We start from the raw sequence: 14,152 nt of genomic DNA, 5'->3' as shown, positions 1-14,152 counted from the left end.
TATCATCCTGTGGATATAGCTTTGCGGTGGTAAAAGAAAAGTTGAAAGAGCTCTGCCCTGTAAAAATATACCTCAACTATATACGGGACTACTGACCGGGACTGACCATCAACTTACTTAAAATATCAAACAAATTGAATTTCCCTTTTCAGAACATGGAGCCTAACTCTGTAATAGGTCAGGAAACTGAAAAACCAATAAAAACAAGGGGAAAAACTTTTTTTTTTAATTTTTTTTTAGCTAACATGCTCCATATTCCTTGACCTCTCACAAAAAAAGAAACTTTTTATTCAGCTGAAATTTTACGTGGGGCTGACAAGGACATTTTAGTATAAAGTAACATTGCACAACGTTCACAAAACATCACATTTAACTAAAGTCAAAGAACTTTACAATAATATCTATCTATTTACAAAAAGGGTTGCATGGCTTCTTTCAACCCATTCGCGACGTTTTTCTAACCTGGCCTAACAGAAGCAAAAACAGGGTGTAGGAAAAAAAATGAACCAATTCAAAACAACCCCCCCCCCACAAATCAAAATAAGGAAATTAAAGAAAACAAAAAATAAACTGCAACCTGAACACAAAACGTCAAAGCGAACGGAGTCATTCTTAACGAATTTTTCAAAAGCGCACCAAACTATGAAAGGGTTGCAGCTTTCTATCCATATTGCATGTTGCCAATACTGCAAATACAGGCATAATAATATTATGCTAGTTTATTTAGTAGGACGTTTGAACCTTTCAACCGGCGTGACCGATAAAGTGAGATAAGATTGAGTGACGCGAGATAATCGTCGTTGTTCACATGCTGTTCACATGCTTGATTCCGACACAGATCGTGGACAGCACGGACTTATATCATGGATTCCCCATCAACAGAATTCTGTTTCCATACAGCATTGTCTTTGATATCCAGAGAATAATACATTTGCCTCGAATTAGACTAACAATAATTACACTCAGTTAAATGATAACAAGACAATCGATTCCCCGTGGAAAAAAAATACTCAATTTATGTCCATGGGGTTAGTTTCAAAACCTGAGTGGCACCTTTGATTAGAGTTCACAATCGCTGCTTCGTCTAGTGAAGGATAATATGTCTCGCAGTAAGTCCGGCTGCGGGTGAAACCCTTTCTGACATTGATGTGACGTTGTTCATGGTATTCATGGCCGTATATAATCGGCCGGGCAATAAATGGTTGTCAACGATGCGAGTTCGTGGTCGACAGGTGCACCTATTTGGACGCTCAAATGTCATTCTGCGTTGAATATTAGCAGATTGATCTGAAAGGGGTACTTGAAAAGCCGTTATTCGGGCACAATGATATTATGCATGTGGAAAATTTGCATGTACACTTACTGCATCATCTGAGCGAGGCGCTTTTTTTTAAACATATGAATAATTCAGTAGGGAATAAACCTAGCTGTGATCACCACAGTCACAGTATAAAATGTATACAATTTAGAGACAAACACAACCCAACAACCGAATAAAGGGTATCTGCAAGGCCACGTCCGACTGACTTAACAGCTGTCCCCACAGCCACAAAAAGAATCTAGCATGCATAAAAACGTGAGGTCATTATGTTCGGGTTCTAGCAGCATTCTGATAGAAATAAGAGGCCCATGGCGTCATGTAAAATTCCCCATTAAAAAAAAAATCACAGGGAAATGTCACGGCATGTTTGGAAGACAAACAAATCTGAGTTGCTTTCGTGGTCTTTGTTAAGCCTAGTTGTTTTGCTGGAAGTAGTAAGGAGTGGTAGTTGGAAGGTTTAGTCCTGCCCGAGGTTGTCCCATGTACGAATAGTTCATGGGCGAATTGTTCTGGTAGGCGAAGTTTTCGCCAACGCCGTAGTAGCGTAGTTGCCCCATGGCCAACGAGCGATCGGAACACTGCAGGGCGCCCTCTGTGGATATGCTGCTGTCCATTCCACGTTGGAAAGAGACCGAAGGTCCGGATATCAGAGGAGGTGGGCACGTGGATGCTGATGACCCAGAAGTGAGAACAGACGACCCGGAAGTGGCCGAGGACGAACCTGAGCTGGCTGGTGAAATTCGAAGCCTTTTAGTCGCTGGCAAGTCGGGGTTACTGGCATCACTGGAGCTTACAGAGGGAGGGGTGTTCAACCACGGAAGCTGTCCACTGTCCATTATACCGCAGCCATTTCCTTCTGCCAACTTTTGCGCTGGGGGATGTTTCTCGCTGCCCTCACCCCCTCCGTGTGGGCTCTGGTTCGGTGGAGTGTTGAAGACTGATTCCAGCTGGGTTGAGCTATTTGGGTTTTCCAGAATAGGCAATGGCCCCTCCTGCTCAATGATGGACTCTGGAGAACTGTGGGCGGTGCTGGAGGTGGCCATCTCACTGCAAACCCCATGGCCGGAGGGGCTGCTTCCGTACGGCGGCGAATCTGTCAACTGAGACAGTTCAGAGCCTCGCAGCAGGCTCACCGGCAGAGGTCGCCGTTCATGACGACTGTCTGCGAATTGGACTGGGTTTTGCGAACATGACAAGCCTGATGTATCGGATGGGACGGTGGCGCTAGACGTCGAGCCAGGCTTCATTCGGTTACGCTGTTCCTGGAGGCTAGCCACGTAAGATAGACGCTCTCTGGTAGCAAAGCTATATGAAGAATCACATTGAAAAAAAAAATTAACATATAGATAATACCTAGTTGACGAGGTATATCACGGACCATTTACCCAGGAATGTGCAACTTCAGCTCAGAGCTGGTTCAATGCGTGTTACGGCCGGCACAATTTCAAAGCAGAAATTAAATTGGATTATCTCTAATAATAAAACATATATTCCTGTCTACGACTTTGTTTTTCTTGTAATATTTTAAGTCAGGGTACACCCTTTCTAAAAATATGCTGCTCAAAATATTTCATCATAATACATTCTGAGAAAAGTGTACCACAACATTGGGGGATTTTGCCTCTTTAAAACTTCGTTTCTGCTTGAAATCGATAAATGAAGAAGATTTATTCGTCGACATGAATAGATTTAAGCACCGCGTCGGCGCGTTGTCTTGGCATAACCGCGGCTGCACTGTACATGTCGCATGCTGCAACGCGTGTCATGTGGTCGCAGTTTTCTCGAGAAAAGTCAAGAGCGCCTGCAGGGGTAATTGCAATCTGTAACACGCATGGAACCAAGGTGGCACATGTGTTTGCACTGGGGCCGATCGTGGTTGCGCATCCCTGGGTAAATGGTCCGTGGGTACATGAGCTTGTTGAAGGAAATTTTATGGGGCTATGGGCATAATAGATACATGTATTGGACTTATGATACAATGTTTAAACTGACTTTTGGAACCTTTTTAATGCTTCCATTTTGGGAATTAGTACAGGTGACGCTAAAAATTCCTTTGATGGAGACCAAGTGGTTTAGTTTACAAAAAGAATCATCCTTAGACCCTGTGTTCAAAATCTCTTACATCATCTTACTCAATAACCCTACTAACCAGTTACTGTTTTTCATTCTCCTGATGCTTAATAGATAAAAGATATGTAAAAAATCTAACCTGTCATAATTATCTCGGAACCCTTTTGCGAATGGGTTGTGGTCTATCTTGAGCTGAGTGATCTGCAAAGAGAAAATATCAATTACAACATAAAACTCCAGTCGGCAAAATATTAAACGAAAATTATAATGTCTAAAATCTTGCGATTTCAGTATGTGCTACCTCAGACACACAGGCAAAACAACGAAAAGTGTCATGATTGGTGGCAGAACTTTCCTTGTAAACACGAAAATAAAACAGTGCAGTTCGGATAAAACGTCAACCTCCGACAAGTTCGGTTTTCGCCAGTGTATTGGTATATTTTTTTCCATTCACAATGAGCACACTTCAGGAATTCCGGCATGCTCACAGGTACGTGCTCAGGAAATGAAAGGCACCCAAAGTTTGTTTAGATGGCTCCTCCCATTGGTCCACAGTTGTAACGAGTCCAGTCGAGTCATTGTAACATAGTCACTCATGTCGAGTCGTTGTAATGAAGTGTCTCAAGCCGAGTCGAGTCGCCAAAAATTACTACTCTGCATTTTATTTTATCAATATGTGTTCAGCGGACACTAGACTAAGTGAGAAGACAAAAAACTCGACACACGTCCAAAAGACAAGACGAAAACAACACTTAGCTATTTACAAACCTGAGGAAGATCGATGCTTTGTGAAAATCTGATATGCTCTATGTATTGTATTTTGATGTCTGGTGTTAGGCTATGCAGTTCAAAGCACCAATCCTACAGTATCTGAGTCATCGTGCACTTACGTCAGTATTCTGGTAGGCTGTCACTCCTATGAACTGTGTCTCAGGGAAGCTGTGTGTCTGAAGCACCCGGGCTCCTGTCAGGTCCAAGACGTGGATCCGAGGTTGATACATGTGCATAGAGTTAATCACAAGCTAGAATTGAGAAAGAAAAAACAAATCGAAGAAGAGGAGAGGTTCAGTCTTTATCTTTTCATTTTAGAGATAATTACGGCGAGTTCAGATTTTTGAACTTGTTCTTGAATAACTGCTCTCAAGGTCAATTTCAGGGAAAAACTAATTATAGATAACTAACTAATTATAGATAACATGATGCGTGCATAAGATGCGCATACGTTTAGCAGACGACGCAAACAGTGAAGACCTAACATAAATTAGTCTCATGCTTATGACGATCTTGAGGATTTTTATTTTAACAATCACGCCGTCTTGAAGCTGCCCAGATGCCAGTCAAATGCACAGTTCAGGTTGCAAATCTGATTTCAAGGCGTTCCTGTGTCCCACTGTCACATGACATGACCCTCCACCACGTCTTATCAGTTAGATACAAACCAGTCAGTGATGATTATGACGACTCAAATTGAAACAATTATGTTGTCTTCAAGTCAGACGAATTCAACATCATGTACTCACATATCCACTGTCTTTGCCCCTGTTGTTGGTTAGTTTCAGCTTGGAGAAAGCGATGTCTTGTCGCATCCAGTGTTCACCAGTGTTTGGGGAATCTGGGTGTTTATAAATACCCGTAGCTGTAACAAATAATACAGAGAATCGGTCAGTGTTATGAGACAATAGCTGGACAATATGATATCAGTAAAGCGACAAATCAAATCATTTCTTCATTGCATCGAGCTGAAGCGACGAAACTGTCGCCCAGAAGATACAATTTTTAAAAGATGTTTTACAATTATCCATTGTATTCACATACAATGATCCCATAACTGAGAAAAGTTGTGAAAATATCGAGCATGGGAAGGGGAGGCACACCCCACCCCCTCCTAACAGAGGTCTTTGCTCCTCTGGCACCCCAAGGCTGTATTTTCAGAGCCCGGCCCTGAAAAAGTGTGTGCTTCCCCGGTTCCCTCATAAAATTTTCATCCCAGATACGCCACTGATAATAGGCATAACATCCCTGAGTTCCATCACTACACATGACATAGGCTCTGCAAAACGTAAAGCAGTGCAAAATTTATTGTGAATTTAATTTCATATCTGGAAAGTAACAACCACATTTTTTTGTTCGATTCAGTGCCATTTTCAGGAAGTAGCTTTTGAGTGCGACCTGAAATAAAACGGGGGAAAGGTCAACCCGTCAACCCGTAGTCTCACCTCGAGGCACTCCGTCCGACTTCCCCGTGGCCACCCACTTGCCGCACTGGAACTTCCAAGCGTTTTGATCGGCAAGGACCATGTCAACGAACACGTTGTAGTGGGTTGTAGGGTTCAGGCCGCTCAAACGGAAGACCAGTTGAGGAAACATACGTCTGAGAGAGAGAACATTAGTCAATAAAACAGAACGTGTTATGCCAAGACGATTTGATTTATTTATTACAACATTAACTTTTGGTGGGTCTGTAATGAATTTTTTTTTTATTTTTGCCACTCAAACCGTCTAAATCTGTTTCGAAAAAGGAATTAGGTTTTTGACAACCAAAAAAAAAGTGTGCCTTGTTTTGAATTTCATACGCACAATGGAATTTAACAAGTTATTGTTTAAAGAATTATTGTTTATTAGGCGTTTAAAAATCAAACTACATGTATTTGAGAACCGACAAAATCTCCCAACAAATTACATGTAATGAGAATGATACATGTAGATACAGATTTAGTATTTCAAGCTCTTATTCATAGAAGTCGTTTTTACTGCAGAAAATGTCAAAGGGCGTCAAACATTGGTTTGATGAAGCAGTTAAATCACATTGTCTATTTTGAAGGCTGCAAGCAGGCCCAACAAAACCGTCAGAGTGGCTACTGGCCAGTCAATGCCCTTTCAATGTCATGGGCCGGGTTGTGTCCGTAGTACTTAACCACGACTTGAATTTTAACACGACCCTATATGATTGTGGCTTGTACTTTCAAGCCATAGCCCCAATGCGGACAAAGCCTTACTAACTGAGAGTTTTTGGCGTCTGGCTTACACTGATAGACATGGAGAGGGGAAAGGGGAGCTAACCCCCCCATAAAAAAGAAGAAGGGAAAAAGAGAGAGGGAAAAGGGAGAGGGCACAAAGAAATTAGACAAATAAAAAGTTATGGAAATCGCTGTGCTTGAAATGGACCCTTCCCACTGTATTGATTTAGGCCTACCAGTTTAGAGCAGATGAGTGCCCCCAACCCCAGAAATTCCCGTGGAAAAAAAAATCTTGGTGATTCCCATACATTTGGATTACATTTTGACCAAACGTGTAGTCGCCCTTTTTGCACTGCAGTATGATTAAGCGGCCATTATCTGTTCTGAAATGGACTTCCCAACAGTGGCTATCATTTGCCAAAAAATACCGCCAAAAAAATAACATCTCAAGAGTAAAAGTTTCCAACATTCCTGGTCAAGGTTCAAACGCTCTTTTCGTGTTATGATATCGCAAAATGTCATCAAAGTAAATGACACATAATAGCAAAACAAAGACGAATTGTCAGTTGTCTATCGACGGAAAACATATACATGTAAATATAAAAAATAAAATAACTCTCTACTAACTACAACCGCAGATATCGACGACTGTTAGGAGTTTAGTCACCAAGTGTTAATTGGCCAAGTTCAGCCGGAAAGACCCTCCTCTAAAGCGATTACAGAGGTGCAAGGGGTTCTCAGAAAGACTAACCAGCCGGCGTGACGCAGAAATCTGGACTAAAGGGTTGCATGACTCGTCGGTCAATCACCTTTGATGTTGGATTTGACGAGTAAGGTAAACTGGCTGCCCGACCATAATAGAGAAGGGAAGCACAGATAAACAAAGGTAAACATACGTGTGTGTACTTGTTGCTGAGAGTTTCACGAGAAAATAAAAAGCAGTGTATAAAATAACTGAAGGATGATAATAACCAGCCCAAGTTTTTGGAGTTTGATCTCGAAACATGAACCATAAAGTATCAGACTGGAGTTCACAAAGCATGTAGTGGTAGTCGAGAGACTATCTGAATCTGAATAGTCGGAAAAGCCTCCATCAGGAAACATCACACCAATTTGAAAGTTAGTTTGGGGCGTGGAGCTAGACATGTCTTCGGAAGCTTACTTACAAGCACTGAACAATTTGAAAAGTTCAGCTCTAAAGGTTGCATGTAAATTTTTTTCCAGATTCAGCAATATTAGGTGAGAGGTTAATTATTCAAATCCTCGATTGTCCGTGGAAAGAAGCTGTTGCTGAAGGCACTGGTTCGGGCATATACTTGGGTTAATTTATGCTTGTGTCCCCGAGATGATCGTGTGTTTGTAGTGACAAAAGCCTCTGCTGCATCAACAATCCCATTCAGAATCTTATTGAGTATGTTGAGCATGACTACTCGACTGATTTTTCTTTGTTGCTCTCGAGTAAGCCATCCATGATTTGAGAAAATCGATGTAACTTTCCCTGGTGACGCGCTATGTTGTAGATGAATCTTACAGCTGCCAGTCTTTGAACTCGTTCCGGGTGATGAATGTCTGACTTCGAATCAGGATCCCAAGAAGTTGAAGCCGAACCAATGTCTTGTAGGCTGTTTCGTTGACATTAATATTACAGACGATACCATTCAACGGAGTAAACAACGCACTCAGAAGAAATCCTGTCGACTATCGTTATGTTTCTTTCGTTATTTTAAAAGTTTTCCCGAAACCTCAACTTTGTGAACGCCTTTCACTGTACAAGAAAGCCCGAGTGAAAGTCTTAAACAATAACTGAAATTAAATTGACGAGTCCAGACACACTCGAATTTATATTTGCCCTTAAGTTGAAGTTGTTTGAAGATCAAGGAATGTATCAGCAATAGCTCCTTTTCTACCTAATCTTGCTGATAAACAAATGTTCTTTTGTATACGACCATCATCCCCATGCTGAAAAAAATGTCCAATAGTTTCAAAATATTTGTACTCAACGGGGAATAGAAGCAAGGGGTGGAAAAAATCAACAAACAGAAGTGCTACAGACATGACAGAAACCAATCGGACATGTCGGTGTCTTCTGCCTTTCTTAATTGAAACTTTAACCAACAGCTTCAAGGCAAAACGGCTATATAAAGCATCGATTAAAAGGTACAGCTGAAATTTTTAAAACGCGGGTAAAGAAAATGAGGTGAAAAAAGATGAATGGAAAAATAGGACATTTTCAAAGTTGGCCAATATACTCACCGCCCTTGTTTGGTGATGATCATCTCCGTCCGATGCTCGTGAAACTTCCTCCATAGCTCACTGTTGCAGAGGAACACTGATGCCTTGGTGAATCCGGACGGGGGTGACGAGCCCAAGGTCGGTACCTGTTGCTCCGGGCTGAGACGCTCGCTCTGTGGAGACGGCTCTTGCAAGCACTGCTCGGCACCCGGGATGGGGAAGCTGGGAACGCCGGCGAGTTCTAGCCCCCTCGGTCCGGCTGCAGGGCGTGTCTTAGAGTTCAGTGAAAGGTCCTCGAACTCCACCGGAGACGAGCAGTTGGATGATGGGACTTTTGGAGAGGAGCACCCCGCAGGGAGGAAGCAGTGACTGCCAGGGTTTGATGGATTCGAGGGAGCTGCTTCGGGGTATTCTGAAAGGTTAAGGGAGTCCGGCTGATAGATGGATCCACCACGAGGCTGCTGGAAATGGTGAAGAGGACTATGCAGAGGATACTGGTGATGGTAAGGATGGTAATTTGGCACTGGTGGCGTTGAGAAGTTCGCTAACTCCGGGCTGGGATGGAAGTGGTTGTCAAATGCGTAACGTGAAAGGTTAGCTTGCTGGTGGGGACCAGTGATATGCTCTTCGGCGTCCCTCGGCGTGCAACACTCGGTGTTGACTGTCAGAGGATGCTGGTTCCGGGTATCCTGTCCCTCTGTTTCCCTGCTGGTGCCGTCATCAAGCATTTGACCGTATTTTCCTGGCTGCATTCCGGCCTGACTTGATGGGCTTTGGATGTTGATCCCCTCACCGTTGGGCCTCGCAGGTGCAAGACAATGATTGGTGTTCCCTTGTTCAGTATCTTTGGTCCATCCATGGTGTGACACTGTATACCTCTCCCCTTGCCCCACGGGCGGCAATTTGGAGCCAAACTCACCCCGAAGCATAACTGTTTCAGTTTTAAGGCGAAGTGAGGAAAACAGCAAAGGAATGTGCTAAAAATCACAACCTTGACGACGAAATGTTGACCGAGGTATGAATAGTGCCCGTGTGGGTGGAAAAAAATCGAATTCGGATTAATGCCAGTAAGAAACTCCCCTCCCTGAAGTTAATGAATGGTGGATCAATGAATGATCGTGTAATTACGGCGTCGGGACACTGCTCAAGACGACACGGATTCGCCTATTGTGATTGGGCAGTGAGTTCCAACAGTCCATTGTGATTGGTCAGTGGTACTGATTGACAGCTGTGGCTTGGTACACTTTGAATGAAACCCTGGATGGGGGAGGCACAATGCATTGCTGTGTTCCCAGGTGGCGTACCAGCCGTAAAGCCGGCTAATCGGGCGGAATAAGCACCAATAAACGGTTCAAGAACACACAAGGGGATGAAGTGGCTCCTAATTGGAAGACAAATGAACGTTCCGAATAGCCTAGACTAGTTCAAGTCGATGAACAAGCCAGAATTCATTCCACTACAGTTTCAAGTTTCAAACTTGACTAAAATCAATCTCCAGGCTTTACTATAGGAAACACGTGACAATGAGTATCGACGATAACGGAAGGGTGTTGTCCAGGTTCCTCAAACCAAGGCGCCCCCCCTAAAGGGAAAACGGGAATGAGCCTGGAACGAAAGCAACTTGCAAGTAACAGTACATTTAGATACAATATGTATAGGTTTTCCAGGCTATTCTAAAACTTGTTTCATTTAAATCCACCAATTTGATTTGGAAAAATCTGATGTAGTCATGTACTATTGAGTTTCAAATATTGGCCATTTTTAACGCCGTACAAGAAAATTTGTCATTACAAATCAAGTTCGTACAGGCTGTTGCTGATTGGCAGCTTTCAGAGATTGTCTTTTGACACTTGAAAACTTCTGCAGAGTAAATTAATCACGCGTGTACGTAATATTATGCTCTTGTATGCTCGGGTTCAAGAACAGGTAGTCAAAAAATGGTTATCAACAAATGGAAAATATTAACAAGACCCTCAAACATAAAGCCTTTCTGGATTTACAGAAAAATGAGAAGATCGCAAAATTAAAGACAATTGGTTCAGAATACCTTCGTTTACCGTTAGTTCCCTCCTATTATGTGCATCAAGAGTGGAAGGGGATTAATAAGAACGAAAAAATACATTTGTAAATCACAAGGAAAGAAAAGAGAGAGAAATTATCTTTAACTGCACCCCTCTTCTGAGGGCGTTGTCAACGAAGTTTTTACAAAAACTGTAAACTTGCCATTAGATTGTACAGCAAGAGACAATTTTAGAGTGACTAAATTTGGCGTAGGCTAGACGAGACGAAGGAACCAGTCCATTCCGGATTTGGTGGTCGCCATGCAAAAGCTTGCACTGGATCACGCAGTATAGCAACATTGTCTTTAGCTTTGGGAATTGCATGTAATGCTGTTATCGCAATCAGATAACTCTGTGTACCAGAGTCACGTTATGTTTAATAATTCCATGTTCATATTTAAGTCTCAAAGACACAAATGTGTAAAATTTGAATGAAATATATTTATGGCACGGAATGCCTTTATCAAGGATGAAATTGGAAAGATACAGTAACAAACGTGTGTGAAACCCCCTGGTAAAATGACGGTTTGACCCCCCCATTACCTTGCCTCGAGAAATATTATTCCTCTGCGCCTATCTGAAAGTACTTTGGCAATCCAAATGCTACTGGGACTGCCTAACATGTCTAGGGTCAACGTGTAGTCCGCACGAAGGAGCTAGACTTACCAGGAAATCGCTGACTCCAGGATAAGGGATTACAGACTAGTGTTTGTTTATCATCCTTCCTTAAATTTTGAGCTTGCTGAGGGGACATCCTGCAAAGAATCAAATTATTCTAGTGATGCAATAGTGCTTCGAAATCGCACCTTTTAGAGCATACAGACAACTTTCCTAAAATCCTTTGAGAAATGTTTATTTCGAAATGTCAGGCCTTTTACCAGAATAGTGCAAGTTCCGGCCAATCATTTTTTTTTAGCCAACAGAAATATTTTATTTACAGTTTCATTTTTCCAAAACACGTACGGTACATGATTCCAATATTCGTGATGCTTTACTGTATGGGTGTTTGAACTTAGCGCTCGACTCTCTGCTTCTCTTATTTATTATTGTCATCATTTGAAATTAATAAACAAAGTGGATAAGTATTTAAGTGCAAAGTATTCTTTCAAAAGCCAATTTTCAAAATGTCAAGGCTTTTGCGCATATCTATTCCTTCACTTTTTCAGAAATGATTTTTCAAAGATTCCAGGTTTTTCCCAAACAGAGCACGATCTGTAGCTTTTTTTTCGGTTTTTTTTTTTACGTTAAAAGATTTTTCAGGACAAACATTTCTACTACATTGTACATTTGGGCCACAACGTCCTAATAGATGAATTTCTCCTGCGTGTGGAACGAGGGGTTACAGGTTTGAGCACTGAGGTCTTCCTTCCTCCTTGGTTACACCGAAGGGAGATCGGACGCATAAGAGAGTAGTGTCGCTCAAGGCACAGAACTCTATATTCAAATGTGCAACTTCTGGTGCAGTATTTGGCAATTTCAAGCTCGTTTAACCATTACTAATCAACTGTATTCTCGATGCACAGGAAGGTGCCGAAGTAGACCCGCCTTTAACGAAATCGCACTAAAGACCACCATTTACAATTTCTGTTGGCCTTTCGTTTTCTCTTTCCTGGTCGTCGCATTTCGCATCATTCTGTTAGACACGTTAGCAGTTCCGTCTGAACTGGGCTACTGACCAGCCATACAGCCGTGTCATGGGTCCCGTTTCCAAGTTACTAATTACATTATACATGTACATGTAGTAGGCATACTACTATCTTGCGCTGAGTGAAGTCGCGGAGTTCATAAAAAAAGATTAACCACATACCTTTTGAAAAGGAGTTCACATTGCCTAAATGTTTAAAATCTTGGTGTTCATTGGGCCATTGCGTTCGATTCGACCCCCCCAAAAGACTCCGGTTTCTGGTCATGGCTAGGCCCAAAAGTGTTGCAGGGACGCGTTTGTTTGTTTGTTTGTTTGTTTATCTTCCTCCTTTTCCCCTTCGATGTGATGTACGTGCCCATATACTTTAGAGCGCATGGCCTTGTTACCACAAGAAGTGTGAATAAACAACTTTGAATTAATAAAAAGACCATAAAATATGACAAGAGGCAACGGCTCCAGTCATCTCACTCAAAAAAGTGGCTTCTATTCTTGGCAAGACTGAGCTTGTTAAAAAACAGTACATGTAGCACAACCGCAATGGAAAAATCCCATGTGAAAAATAAATGTTCAGCTCAAGTTTCCGGTTTTAAAAGAAATTCTCATGAGGTAGCAGTATATGACATTCTTTGCACATTGTTTTCTGTTTAAGCTTAGAGAAAACAAGTTGCACGTCAAACAGCCTTTGAAAGAAATTAATGAAAACAGTTCAGCTTCAGAGTCAAAATTGAAAATAAAATTCTCAGATATACCGTGCGAATTGATTTCTGTTTTAGCTTATAAGAAACAAGCTGCATTTAACATATTGATGAAAAAATTCAGGTCAGAAAATAAAATCTCCCCCACTCTAATCTACCTTTGGTCTTGACAAGTGACGATCAACGACGCCTGAGTTGTTACATGTTTGGTGGTCATAACGCGATGCATGTCCAGCGTCAATGCATGCACTGCATGCGTATGTGCCGCCACTGCCTCGCCGACACTGAAATAGACTGGCCTCTCACGGTTTGTTGCTCAAAAGCGTTTTCAATTTGTATACTTACGCAGGACGCAGACCACTTCGTTTGTCTGGTTCACAGACGTACGTAGGCCTGGGTCCGAATCAATTGGCTACGGCCGGAAATTACACCGAGTATTTGGCAGCATCCACGGATAGTTCCCATAGAATCGTGCATGATATCTATCTGCAGCCAACTGATTCGGACACGGCCTTCGTGTAAAGATTCACGAATGACGTCATCTGATCAGAATGCCCCACTGAAATGTATGGAGGCCTCGGGGGATTCCTTCACTGTGCATATTGCTGAACCCCTCCCATCAAAAACATGTTAAAATTACGCGGTAGAAGAATTCCTGACCACCAAGTAGGTTTGGCGGCTTGGGAAAATCGTTTTATGTAAAATAAACAAAAAATTATTTTGCTGACGAGCACTACGGCGACGCGAATGAAACAGGTGACTTTTTTGGGGGGGGCCTTAGTTTGCACGAGTGCTCCGGATCCTCATTCCCAACGTCTCGTTGTTTAACCCTAATACGCACGGCCAAATGCAGGTCAGGATTGTGCCGTGAATTAAGCTAATCGAACGCACCCATACAGATGCATGTTTACAATCCTGAAACTGGAAATAATAATAATATATTTTTATTTATTTGTAAAGCACGAAGTTCAAAAGCGCTGTACAATGAAGACATTAGACGTTGTTGAACGAATGGCATAAATTAAAAATGTCCCACATCTGCCTACATCTATAGAAAGGAAACAATAAGCGGTAAATTACAGTTTTAGAGGTGGGAGGAAAACCCCAGAGAAGAAATTTCAGGCGAAAACTCACGGAATCTGGTGGGGACGGAAACCTAAGCCACATGTGGA

At 42.2% G+C, this 14,152-nt stretch overlaps 1 protein-coding gene across 2 annotated transcripts; it reads right to left on the bottom strand.

Moving 5' to 3' along the window:
* Nucleotides 1-255: 255 nt before the first annotated feature.
* LOC110975355 (T-box protein 1-like) lies at nt 256-13,327 on the bottom strand. Of its 2 annotated transcripts, XM_087132920.1 has the most exons (8): nt 13,139-13,327; nt 11,307-11,395; nt 8,602-10,185; nt 5,608-5,762; nt 4,912-5,027; nt 4,282-4,413; nt 3,531-3,592; nt 256-2,626 (listed from the first exon to the last, which is right to left on the bottom strand). In XM_087132920.1, the coding sequence occupies exons 3-8, from the start codon at nt 9,507-9,509 to the stop codon at nt 1,735-1,737; spliced, it is 2,265 nt and encodes a 754-aa protein (XP_086989046.1). In that variant the 5' UTR covers nt 9,510-10,185; nt 11,307-11,395; nt 13,139-13,327; the 3' UTR covers nt 256-1,734. The 2 variants fall into 2 exon arrangements, with proteins under 2 accessions (XP_086989046.1, XP_022083481.2); XM_022227789.2 differs by lacking the exons at nt 11,307-11,395; nt 13,139-13,327 and having other exon boundaries at nt 8,602-10,627.
* Nucleotides 13,328-14,152: the final 825 nt, after the last annotated feature.

Source organism: Acanthaster planci, linkage group LG02 (genome assembly GCF_054643075.1).
Source record: "Acanthaster planci isolate LZ-2023a linkage group LG02, COTS_SCS, whole genome shotgun sequence".
Classification (NCBI taxonomy): Eukaryota; Metazoa; Echinodermata; class Asteroidea; order Valvatida; family Acanthasteridae; genus Acanthaster; species Acanthaster planci.
Note: the sequence above shows the minus strand (reverse complement) of the source record. Positions and strands in the feature narration are given on the sequence as shown.